Raw genomic sequence first — 12500 nt, 5'->3', positions numbered from 1 at the left:
GCGGTGCTGGAACCCTGCTGGGGAGGGCTGACGAGGACAGAGGTCTGGCTGGGCTCCTGCCCTCCAGGCTGTGAAGAAGCTCGGCTTCAAATCCTCACCTCAGACGAGTACTGTCTGGCCAGCTGGTGGCCAGACAGTGTCAGGTGGGGCTGGGTGCCGAGCCTGTTGGCCGAGTACTGTGGCTGGCACTGCTCCAGCACCTCCCTGTGTGGCGGAGGGGAAGGTGAAGGGCTGAAGAGCAGCAGGCTCTGTAGTACCACCAACACAGAGGTGCTCAAAGTCAGGGCTAAGCCATGACCTGGGGGCTGCCTGCTGTGCTGCCTGCCATGTGGCACTCCAGTGCCATTCCTCCTGACTGGAGGAGGGGAGGGTTGTCCCTGGACACTGGCTTGAAGAGGTGTGTGAATGCCTTTGGTACCAAGTGCCTTCACGGAGCATTGTCGGGATGACTGTGTCAGACCAGCGACCACACCATGAAACCAAGTCAGGGGCTGTTGCCAGCCCAGTCCAGACACACCAACCCTGGCTACACGGGCACTGTGTGGGCACTGTACAAGCATGTGGCACACCTCCCAGACGTGGCTCCCGCCCACGGGGTTGTTCCTGTACCAGACAACCCTGGGTGGAGGCCAAGGCAACGCCCACTGACTCATGGCTGGGGCAGGGCGGCCCATGCCTAGACAGGCTGGGGAAGGGAAGGCCAGCTGTGTGGGGGCTTGCTCTGGTGGGCTGGCTGACAGGGGTGAGTGAAGCAACACCCCCCCAGATGTATGCTCCTGTTAGTCAGTCAGTCATCCCACACTTGAGGGTTTAATAATAAGACATCCTTCATTTTTTTATTCCTTTTATTTTCTCATGAGCAGAACACTTCATCATCACAGGAAGCCATGCAGCACACACACACGCACACACACACACACATGCAACTCCTCTCTCTGTCTCTCTTTCTCTTACAAAATCATGTGTGTGTGTGTGTGTGTGTTTGATAACCATGTGTGTATGTTTGTGTGTGTTTGATAACCGTGTGTGTATGTTTGTGTGTGTGTGTGTATGTGTTTCAAAATCCATATCATTGTGTACGTATTTCAACACAGCGAGAGAGAGAGACACACACAGCCTTAGTGGATTATATTGATGTATGTAAAAAACTAGTCACTATCGCATATATATATATAGACACAAATAATAATGATAATAATAATAATAATAGTAATAATGACCAACACCAGACACTTAAAATTAAACTATCATTACCGCTAAGATGAGACCCCCCCTAGACCCCCCCTCCCCCCCTTACACACGTACACACATACGCACACGCACTTATGTATGTGTCGTATAGTAGCAATAGTAGTAGTAGTAGTAGTAGTAGTAGTAGTAGTAGTAGTAGTAGTAGTAGTAGTAGTAGTAGTAGTAGTAATGTGGGTATCTTCTCACTAACAAATAGTAATGTTGTAGTAGTAGTAATAGTAGTAGTAGTAGTAGTATTGGTAGTGATTCAAACTCCCTTCTACTACTACTACTACTACTACTATTCCTCCACCTCCATTCTTCTGATAGTAGAGGAGGAGATAGTAGTAGAAGTAGTAGAAGTAGTAATAATCCTAGTATACCTTATTTATGAATGCAATATGTACACAATGATAGTATGCTGCTCTCTCTCTCTCTCTCTCTCTCTCTCTCGCTCGCTCGCTCACAGGACCCACAGGATGTCCCCCCCACAGTATGTTGACAACCCCCACAGACACATACCCCCCCTGACACATAATGGACCCCCCCTCCCCCCACCTCTTATTATTATTGTTATTATTATTTTCTTTTCTTTGCAGAGTTCAAGACGAAGGAAGGAAGGGATGGGATGGGAAGGGAAGAGATGGGATGGGAAGGGAAGAGATGGGATGGGAAGGGAAGGGAAGAGATGGGAAGGGATGGGATGAGAATTGAAGGGAAGGGATGTCTGTTGTCTGTCTCTGTAAATAATAATAATAAAAATATGAATTGTAGAAGATGTTTCAATTCTATCCCTATAACAACACACACACACACACACACACACACACACACACACACACACACACACGTACACACACTAAAGGCACATGTCTACATAATAAGCTTACACACACACACAAACACACACACACATGCGCGTACACGAAATTTCAAATAAGAGAGAAATTAGAGAGAGAGAGAGAGAGAGAGCAAAACATGAATGCAATACTATATAGGAATGGTAAAAATAGAGAGAACGAGAGAGAGAGAGAATGAGCGAGATAGAGAGAGCTAGCACACACACACACACGAACGAACAAACAAACCTCTCTCTCTCTCAAAATCTTATCCCACTAAAAACTCCCTCCCTCTCTCTCTCTCGCTCACTCTCTCACTTTCTCTCGCTCACTCTTTCACCTTCAAATCCTTCAGACTATCCACCACACTATCAGCATCAGTAGTAGTAGTAGAAGTAGTAGTAGATGGAGATTTCAATGTCTTCTTCTCCTTTGCCTCCTCCTCCTCTTTCTTCTCTTCTTCCTCCTCTTCCTTAGCTGCCTCCTCTTCTTCGTCGTCGTCTTCCTCCTCCTCCTCCTCCTCTTCCTTCAGCCTCTTCTCCTCCTCCTCCCTGCCCTCCACCTCTGCCACTGTCACGATTCCTCTTGCCTCATCGAAGGTTTCACGGAAGAGCCGGGCATCTGCAAGAGGAGGAGGAGGATAGAGGAGGAGGAGGAGGAAAGTAAGGTAAGGTAAGGTAAGGAGGAGGAGGAGGAGGAGGAGAAGGAAAGGAAGGAAAAGGAAGAGGAGGAAGGTAAGGTAAGGTAAGGAGGAGAAGGAAAAGAAGGGAAGGGAAGGAAAAGGAAGAGGAAGGTAAGGTAAGGTAAGGAGGAGAAGGAAAGGAAGGGAAGGAAAAGGAAGAGGAGGAATGAAAAATTGGAGGAAAGTGCTTGAAGAGGAGGAAGGAGATAGGGAAGAAATTGCAAGAGAAGAGGAGGATAGGGTAAGGAGGAGGAGGATAAAGGGGAGGAAAAGCAAGGAGGACAGAGTAAGGAAGAGGAGGAGAAGGAAGGAAAGGAACTCTACAACTAGTTCAGATTTTTTAACCCTTTCCATCCGTGACACAACTTAACCTAACATAACCTAACAAAACCCTAAACAGTCACTACAGGTCTGGACTCAGAAAATTCATATATGCTTCCTTACTAACAAGACTTTCTATACAACAAAGTGAGGTCATTCTGTGTTTGAAGATACCCTAAACTTGACCTAACAAAACAACAAACAGTTACTATAGGTCTTGACTCAGAAAATTCATATATGCTTCCTTACTAACAAGACTTTCTATACAACAAAGTGAGGTCATTCTGTGTTTGAAGATACCCTAAACTTGACCTAACAAAACAACAAACAGTCACTATAGGTCTGGACTCAGAAAATTCATATATGCTTCCTTACTAACAAGACTTTCTATACAACAAAGTGAGGTCATTCTGTGTTTGAAGATACCCTAAACTTGACCTAACAAAACAACAAACAGTTACTATAGGTCTTGACTCAGAAAATTCATATATGCTTCCTTACTAACAAGACTTTCTATACAACAAAGTGAGGTCATTCTGTGTTTGAAGATACCCTAAACTTAACCTAACATGACCTAACAAAACCCCAAACAGTCACTATAGGTCTTGACTCAGAAAATTCATATATGCTTCCTTACTAACAAGACTTTCTATACAACAAAGTGAGGTCATTCTATGTTTGAAGATACCCTAAACTTAACCTAACATGACCTAACAAAACCCCAATCAGTCACTCTATGCCTTGACTCAGAAAATTCATATATGCTTCCTTACTAACAAGACTTTCTATACAACAAAGTGAGGTCATTCTATGTTTGAAGATACCCTAAACTTAGCCTAACATGACCTAACAAAACAACAAACAGTTACTATAGGTCTTGACTCAGAAAATTCATATATGCTTCCTTACTAACAAGACTTTCTATACAACAAAGTGAGGTCATTCTGTGTTTGAAGATACCCTAAACTTGACCTAACAAAACAACAAACAGTTACTATAGGTCTTGACTCAGAAAATTCATATATGCTTCCTTACTAACAAGACTTTCTATACAACAAAGTGAGGTCATTCTATGTTTGAAGATACCCTAAACTTAACCTAACATGACCTAACAAAGCCCCAAACAGTCACTCTATGCCTTGACTCAGAAAACTCATTCATGCTTCCTTACTAACGAGACTTTCCACACAACAAAGTGAGGTCATTCTCCACCCCACCCCCCTGCCAACCCCCAGACACTCACTCTCAGCGTTGGCGAAGCGCACGGCAAACAGCTCCTGCTTGGGCTGTTCGTCGGCGAAATCTGCCACCACAGACCACACGAAGGCGCGGTCGCTGCCACAGTTAGGCTTGAGCTGCATGTATGGGGTGATGTAGTGGTTGGCGCGGATCTTGAGGGTCTTGTCCTGGCGCATCAGAAGGCGGACCTGTGGAGGAGTGGATGGTTAGGGGTGGGAAGGATGAGGGTGGATAACTCTTGCATTGGGGAGTTGGACAGTGTAGGGATGAAAGAGTGGAGATGCTGGTTAACTCTTGCATAAGGGATTGAGACAGCACAGGGATGAAAGAATGGAGATGCTGGTTAACTCTTGCATAAGGGATTGGGACAGCACAGGGGTGAAAGAGTGGAGATGCTGGTTAACTCTTGCATTGGGGAGTTGGACAGTGTAGGGATGAAAGAGTGGAGATGCTGGTTAACTCTTGCATTGGGGAGTTGGACAGCACAGGGATAAAAGAGTGGAGATGCTGGTTAACTCTTGCATAAGGGATTGAGACAGCACAGGGGTGAAAGAGTGAAGATGCTGGTTAACTCTTGCATAAGGGATTGGGACAGTACAGGGGTGAAAGAGTGAAGATGCTGGTTAACTCTTGCATAAGGGATTGGGACAGCACAGGGGTGAAAGAGTGAAGATGCTGGTTAACTCTTGCATAAGGGATTGGGACAGTACAGGGATGAAAGAGTGAAGATGCTGGTTAACTCTTGCATAAGGGATTGGGACAGCACAGGGGTGAAAGAGTGAAGATGCTGGTTAACTCTTGCATAAGGGATTGGGACAGTACAGGGGTGAAAGAGTGGAGATGCTGGTTAACTCTTGCATAAGGGATTGGTACAGTACAGGGGTGAAAGAGTGGAGATGCTGGTTAACTCTTGCATTGGGGAGTTGGACAGTGAAGGGATGAAAGAGTGAAGATGCTGGTTAACTCTTGCATAAGGGATTGGGACAGCACAGGGGTAAAAGAGTGGAGATGCTGGTTAACTCTTGCATAAGGGATTAGGACAGCATAGGGATGAAAGAGTGGAGATGCTGGTTAACTCTTGCATAAGGGATTAGGACAGCATAGGGATGAAAGAGTGGAGATGCTGGTTAACTCTTGCATAAGGGATTAGGACAGCACAGGGATGAAAGGGTGGAGATGCTGGTTAACTCTTGCACTGGGGAGTTGGACAGCACAGGGATGAAAGAGTGAAGATGCTGGTTAACTCTTGCATAAGGGATTAGGACAGCACAGGGATGAAAGAGTGAAGATGCTGGTTAACTCTTGCATAAGGGATTGGGACAGCATGGAGGTGAAAGAGTGGAGATGCTGGTTAACTCTTGCATAAGGGATTAGGACAGCACAGGGATGAAAGAGTGGAGATGCTGGTTAACTCTTGCATTGGGGAGTTGGACAGCACAGGGATGAAAGAGTGGAGATGCTGGTTAACTCTTGCATAAGGGATTAGGACAGCATAGGGATGAAAGAGTGGAGATGCTGGTTAACTCTTGCATAAGGGATTGGGACAGCACAGGGGTGAAAGAGTGAAGATGCTGGTTAACTCTTGCATAAGGGATTGGGACAGCACAGGGGTGAAAGAGTGGAGATGCTGGTTAACTCTTGCAGCAGGGATTAGGACAGCATAGGGATGAGAGAATGGTTAGGGTAAAATAAGGTTAAGGTGGAGGCATATGCTACAGATGTCCGTTTCCTCAGTGTTATCTCTGATCCACTTCTGATCCACCTTAGGAGTCTGTGTTGGGTCAGGGCTAGTCACCCCAGCCACCACCAGCCTACCACAGCCACAAAGGAAGGATGAACAGCTGGGTGACCTAAACACAGTGATTACCCAGACCGGGATTTGAACCCTGGCCCATAGTGGTAGGCAGGCACGCTTACCACTAGACCACGGAAGAAAAGAGAAAGTGGAGAGATTGGAGGAAGAAGGAAGGAGACCAGTTGGTAGGCCTAGGAAAATGTGGAGAAGGTGTACACAGGAAGACTTGGCAGTGATGGGATTGGATGAGCATTGGGCGGAAGACAGGGTAGAATGGAGGTAGAAGGAAGGAGACCAGTTGGTAGGCCTAGGAAAATGTAGAGGTGTACACAGGAAGACTTGGCAGTGATGGGATTGGATGAGGATTGGGCGGAAGACAGGGTAGATTGGAGGAAAGCCATGTAGCGACCAACCACTCAGGAAGATTGAATTAAACAGACCTTAAACCAAAATGATGATGATGATGATGAATTGTATCTTTTTTTCTTATAAATAATAAAAACATTGAGTCATTCTTTACTTCATAACCCCCAAAAATAAATGTATATCTTTTCATGTGTGTAAATATACATAGCAATTTACAAGCAGACACTATGGCACATACTTATAACATGGTCACACACACACACACACACACACACACACACACACACACACACACTCACGGCCTTCCTGCTGCTGCTCCTGAGAATCTTGACGTCCCCTGTTCCACGCTCCTTCCACTCCGCCTGGGAATCCGCCGTGTGGTAGCGGAACAGCTTGCACCGCCTGGAAGGGTTCGGTAGAGTACGGTAGAGTGCGGCTGAGTGGTAGAATATGGTTGAGTGTGTGTGTGTGTATCTTGTATAGTTCATCACCAGCACAGTTTCTCTCATTTTCAACACCATTCAACACCATTCATCACCACTTTCATCACCACTGCCTGGAAGGGTGTGGGAGGGAGTGTGTCTGTGTGTTTAATTGCTTCATCACCACCACCATCACCACCACCACCACCACCACCACTGCATCTCAACACCACCAGTCCATTTCAACACCAAGTCATCACCACCACCACCACCACCAATGATCACTGCATCTCAACACCACCAAGTCATCACCATTTCATTTCAACACCACTCGGCTCATTTTCATCACCAATTATCTCATTTTCAACACCATTCACCACCTTTTCAACACCATTCATCACCTTTTCAACACCATTCACCACCTTTTCATCACCAGACATTCACACACCACTTCACTTCATCACCAAACACTCATCACCACATCATCACACACTCAACATCACTCCAAAAAACTCATCACCACCATTTCCTTTCATCACCACTCAACACCATTTTATTTCACCTCCATTGATAACATTTTCATCACCAAACATTTACCACCATCACCTCCATTCATCACCATTTCAACACCAGTCTCATTTTCAACACCAAACATTCACCTCCACTCAAAAAAATACCAACACCACCTCCATTCATCACCAGTCTCATTTTCAACACCAAACATTCACCTCCACTCAAAAAAACACCACCACCACCTCCATTCATCACCATTTCAACACTAGTCTCATTTTCATAACCAAACATTCACCACCACTCAGAAAAACACCACCACCATCACCTCCATTCAGATTTTCAACACCAGTCTCATTTTCATAACCAAACATTCACCACCACTCAAAAAAACACCACCACCATCACCTCCATTCAGATTTTCAACACCATTCATCACCATTTCAACACCAGTCTCATTTTCATCACCAAACATTCACCTCCACTCAAAAAAACACCACCACCACCTCCATTCATCACCATTTCAACACCAGTCTCATTTTCATCACCAAACATTCACCTCCACTCAAAAAAACACCACCACCACCTCCATTCATCACCATTTCAACACCAGTCTCATTTTCAACACCAAACATTCACCTCCACTCAAAAAAACACCACCACCATCACCTCCATTCAGATTTTCAACACCATTTCAACACCAGTCTCATTTTCATAACCAAACATTCACCTCCACTCAAAAAAACACCACCACCATCACCTCCATTCAGATTTTCAACACCAGTCTCATTTTCATAACCAAACATTCACCTCCACTCAAAAAAATACCAACACCACCTCCATTCATCACCATTTCAACACCAGTCTCATTTTCAACACCAAACATTCACCTCCACTCAAAAAAACACCACCACCACCACCTCCATTCAGATTTTCAACACCAGTCTCATTTTCATCACCAAACATTCATCACCACTCAAAAAACCACCACCACCACCTCCATTCATCACCATTTCAACACCAGTCTCATTTTCATAACCAAACATTCACCACCACTCAGAAAAACACCACCACCATCACCTCCATTCAGATTTTCAACACCAGTCTCATTTTCAACACCAAACATTCACCTCCACTCAAAAAAATACCACCACCACCTCCATTCATCACCATTTCAACACCAGTCTCATTTTCATAACCAAACATTCACCTCCACTCAAAAAAACACCACCACCATCACCTCCATTCAGATTTTCAACACCATTTCAACACCAGTCTCATTTTCAACACCAAACATTCACCACCACTCAAAAAAACACCACCACCACCACCTCCATTCATCACCACTTCACCACCTTTTCATCACCATACATACACCACCACCACCACCACCACTGTTTCAACACCACACTTACAGGCGCACCATCTCCTCCTCCTCCTCTTCCAGCGTTGCCACCACCACCTCCGGCAGGGTCACCACAGGCTCAAAGTAGGGGTCGTGCTCCCCCCCGCCGCCCCCTGTACTTCCACCACCTCCACCTCCACCTCCACCTCCGCCGCCAGTGCTTCCATCCTCGCTGACGAAGGAGGTGTCGTCGTGGTCGGTCTGGAAGGAGGAGGAGGATGGTTAGAAATAGTTATGGCGGTTTTAATTTGATTTGCTTTTCCTTTTTGCTTTCTATCTCTCTTTCTCATAATTCAGTTTTATTTGTGTTGATTTTCTCTCTCTCTCTCTCTCTCTCTCTCTCTCTCTCTCTCTCTCTCTCTCTCTCTCTCTCTCTTATTCATTCTTTCTTTCAGTCTGTGTCTCTCTCTTTCTCTTCTCTCTCCATTCATAACAAGAAATTAGTTGGGGAACACAGATTAGGATCGGTGACAATTATGAACAGTGTTGGTTCATGTGGAAGAGGAGGAGCGCTGTGGTGGAGGGAGTGGGAGACAGTCTCAGAAAGGTGTGTGTTCAGGAGGGCCGGACACCACCAGACGACACCTCTGGGTGAACATGTTGGTGCCAGAGACCAAGGCACTGTGAACACCAGCAGTGTGTGGGTGCAACACTTGGCTGCCCGCGGCACCATGGGAGGGTTGGGGGGCAAAGCCACACTTAACCAGGAGAGCCATGGATATTCACACGTCTTTTAGGTTCCCTCAGGTTTGGGGGGCAAGGCTCCCCCTGTAGGTAGGGGCGTGAACACTCACATTGTCAGCTGTGGTGCACCGTGGGTTCTGTGCACCGTGCACAAGGTTAGTGCTGGCACTGTGTTCTGGATCTGGACAACAGTGTGCAGGGCACCGGTGCACGGCTGTGTTTCAGGTCCTGCCCGGCACTGGCACTGTCCAGGACGCCACGCAGGACTAACACTGCCGTGCAAGCCTTCCCGGCACACTCCGGCACACCACAGCGTGCCAGCGTGGGGCACGCCAGGTTAGGTTACCTCATTGTGTGAGGGGTTTGCTGAGGTTAGATTTGTGTTAAATTTCTCAGGTTTCGTGACAACCTACAAGTGCCAAGCTTCACCCTGTGCCGTGGGTGCCACCCGCGGCGCCTCAACGAACCCAACACTAACAAAAACTCAAAAACTCGGCCCAGACGGGTGCAATACTAGAGGAATTTCACCATGTTAAGTTACTCACGGAAACACTTCAAGGAAAAAACAATAATTACCGACACTTAATAAATAGTTCAGTGGCTATAGTTCACACACACACACACACACACACACACACACAGCCAAATACGTACACAGGGTCACACACACACACACTGGTTCACACAGGTTCACACACGTACACAACCGCCCCTCCACACCAACCAAAGCTTCATTTTAAGCCATATCTCCCTTATTTGACCTTGACCCCGGTGACCCCTGACCTCTACGGGTACAGAAAGCCTTGCCCTTCAATCCTATAGGGGCGTCAAAGGCCACAAAGGGCGATAAAAGGGTTAAAAATGGAAAAATATGAATATGTTGACGGCCCTTCCTGTCCCAAGCCGCTCAGCCACCATTCAAAAAGTTCCCGTATCTTCCCAATTTTCCCCCATTTTTCACTATTTCCCAAGGGCCTACGAGGTGGCAAAGGGTACAGGAAGCCTTGCCCTTTAATCCTATAGGCCTACCGAGGGCTGCAAAGGGCGAGCAAGGGGAAAAAACGCAAAAATATGAAGATCAACTTGACGTAAACTTCGCCAAGCCGCCCTTCATCCATTCAAAAAGTTCCCATATCTTCCCCAATTTTCCCCATTTCCCACTATTTCCCAAGGGCTTACGAGGTGGCAAAGGGCAGAGGAAGCCTTGCCCTTTAATCCTATAGGCCTACCGAGGGCTGCAAAGGGCGAAAAATAGTAAAAAATCGCAAAAATATACAAAGCTCCCAATCATTTCCCGCCTAAATCCGCCCCAGCATCCCTACCCAGTCAGTCGAGGCGCCCTTATTTAAACCCTTTTTTCACCCTTTCCCCTAAATTCCAAAGGGTGACTAGGCCTAGGAACTAACAACGGAGGCCTATAGTAATTAGTGGCACCATAATTACCTTCTCAGGGGCCATAATTACGCCGATGTTCGCGGATTTAGTGGAAGATTTTGTGGAGCGGCGAATTCCTCTCTCTCTCCTGCGACGTAAATTCTGTTGTGTATAAATTCGTGGGTCCTCCTCCTCTTCTTCTTCCGCCTCTTCCTCCTCCTCTTCCTCTTCTTCCTCCTCTTTCTCTTCTCTCCTGTACTTTCTCTTCCTTTGTTTCTCATTGTTATTATTATTATTTTCTTCTCTTTCTCTTTATCTCTCTTTTTCTCGTATACTCTCTCTCTCTCTCTCTTTTCTATGTAAATCTATGTAAATCTCTCTCTCTCTCTTTTCTATGTAAATCTCTCTCTCTTTTCTATGTAAATCTCTCTCTCTCTCTCTCTCTCTCTCTCTCTCTCTCTCTCTCTCTCTCTCTCTCTCTCTCTCTCTTCTCAAACTACTACTACTACTACTACTACTACTACTTCTACTACTACTACTACTACTACTACTACTTCTACTACTACTACTACAACAACAATAATAATAATAACAATAATAATAATGGATACTAATTAAACTCCCCACAAATTATAATCATACATATTTATTCAGTAATTAACAAAAGCATTTAAACTTGTCCTTAAGTCTACAGTAAGGCAAGGCAGACCAGCCCCTTGCTACCCCTCTGAGCGCAAGGCAGCAAGGTTGGAATGGAGATATATATTAATTATTTCCTATATAATTTCCCTCCCCAGCAGAGTACCGAGGGTGACTTAACTATATTTAAAGCACTGATTATATACCTTTGCACAGCGTAAACCGAGGCTCATTAACTATATTTAAAGCACTGATTATATACCTTTGCACAGAGTAATTATAATAAGTGATAATGGAGAGTGATGATATCCTAAGGTGTATTTATATTAGTTATTGTGTTGATGAGGGAGGACACACAGCTGAGTTTTGGTGTGTGTTGACGAGGTTTGCTTACTGTAAGGAAACACAGCTCTCAACACACTCACGGCAACACACTCACTGCATCCAACACCCTTGTTATTATTATTGTTATTTGCTGTTATTCTTTGGTTAATCATATATATGTAAATTATTAACTTTCTCATACTAAGATAGACTCTGGTTGGTATAAGAAGACACTTTCACTCCTCAATTCACCCATTTCTAAAGGTCAAAGATGGGGTCAGTCGGGTTCTAATGTGTGTTTCTTTAGGTTCGTGGTACAGAGGAAGGGTCACACTACCACCAGGGTCATAAAACTACCCCTGGAAATGCCCACAACTCCTGCAAAAGCCTTGTCAAATAGGTGTTTCTTCAGGGTCATGGTACAGAGGAAGGGTCACACTACCACCAGCTCCTATGAAAGCCTTGTCAAATAGGTGTTTCTTCAGGGTCATGGTACAGAGGAAGGGTCACACTACCACCAGGGTCATAAAACTACCCCTGGAAATGCCCACAACTCCTATGAAAGCCTTGTCAAATAGGTGTTTCTTCAGGGTCATGGTACAGAGGAAGGGTCACACTACCACCAGGGTCATAAAACTACCCCTGGAAATGCCCACAACTCCTATGAAAG

The 12500-nt window shown here is 45.5% G+C and overlaps 1 protein-coding gene and 1 long non-coding RNA gene across 8 annotated transcripts in view; one reads left to right on the top strand and one right to left on the bottom strand.

Moving 5' to 3' along the window:
* Window positions 1-827: 827 nt before the first annotated feature.
* LOC126987143 (ran-specific GTPase-activating protein-like) lies at window positions 828-11092 on the bottom strand. Of its 2 annotated transcripts, XM_050843869.1 has the most exons (5): window positions 10937-11092; window positions 8820-9010; window positions 6772-6874; window positions 4316-4499; window positions 828-2690 (listed from the first exon to the last, which is right to left on the bottom strand). In XM_050843869.1, the coding sequence occupies exons 1-5, from the start codon at window positions 10949-10951 to the stop codon at window positions 2398-2400; spliced, it is 786 nt and encodes a 261-aa protein (XP_050699826.1). In that variant the 5' UTR covers window positions 10952-11092; the 3' UTR covers window positions 828-2397. The 2 variants fall into 2 exon arrangements, 1 of the variants encoding a protein (XP_050699826.1); XR_007740295.1 differs by lacking the exons at window positions 8820-9010; window positions 10937-11092 and having other exon boundaries at window positions 828-2024; window positions 2055-2690; window positions 6772-6996.
* A 399-nt stretch (window positions 11093-11491) lies between these two features.
* Window positions 11492-12500, top strand: part of LOC126987141 (uncharacterized) — a 2130-nt gene continuing 1121 nt past the window's right edge. For 3 of the 6 annotated variants that reach the window (XR_007740291.1, XR_007740292.1, XR_007740289.1), the window contains exons 1-2: window positions 11493-12230; window positions 12304-12500. The exon at window positions 12304-12500 is cut by the window's right edge. This is a non-coding gene — a long non-coding RNA (uncharacterized LOC126987141). Of the gene's footprint in view, window positions 12231-12303 lie in introns of all 6 variants that reach the window. The other 3 variants (XR_007740294.1, XR_007740290.1, XR_007740293.1) reach the window with 3 other exon arrangements.

Source organism: Eriocheir sinensis, chromosome 64 (genome assembly GCF_024679095.1).
Source record: "Eriocheir sinensis breed Jianghai 21 chromosome 64, ASM2467909v1, whole genome shotgun sequence".
Classification (NCBI taxonomy): domain Eukaryota; kingdom Metazoa; phylum Arthropoda; class Malacostraca; order Decapoda; family Varunidae; genus Eriocheir; species Eriocheir sinensis.
Note: the sequence above shows the minus strand (reverse complement) of the source record. Positions and strands in the feature narration are given on the sequence as shown.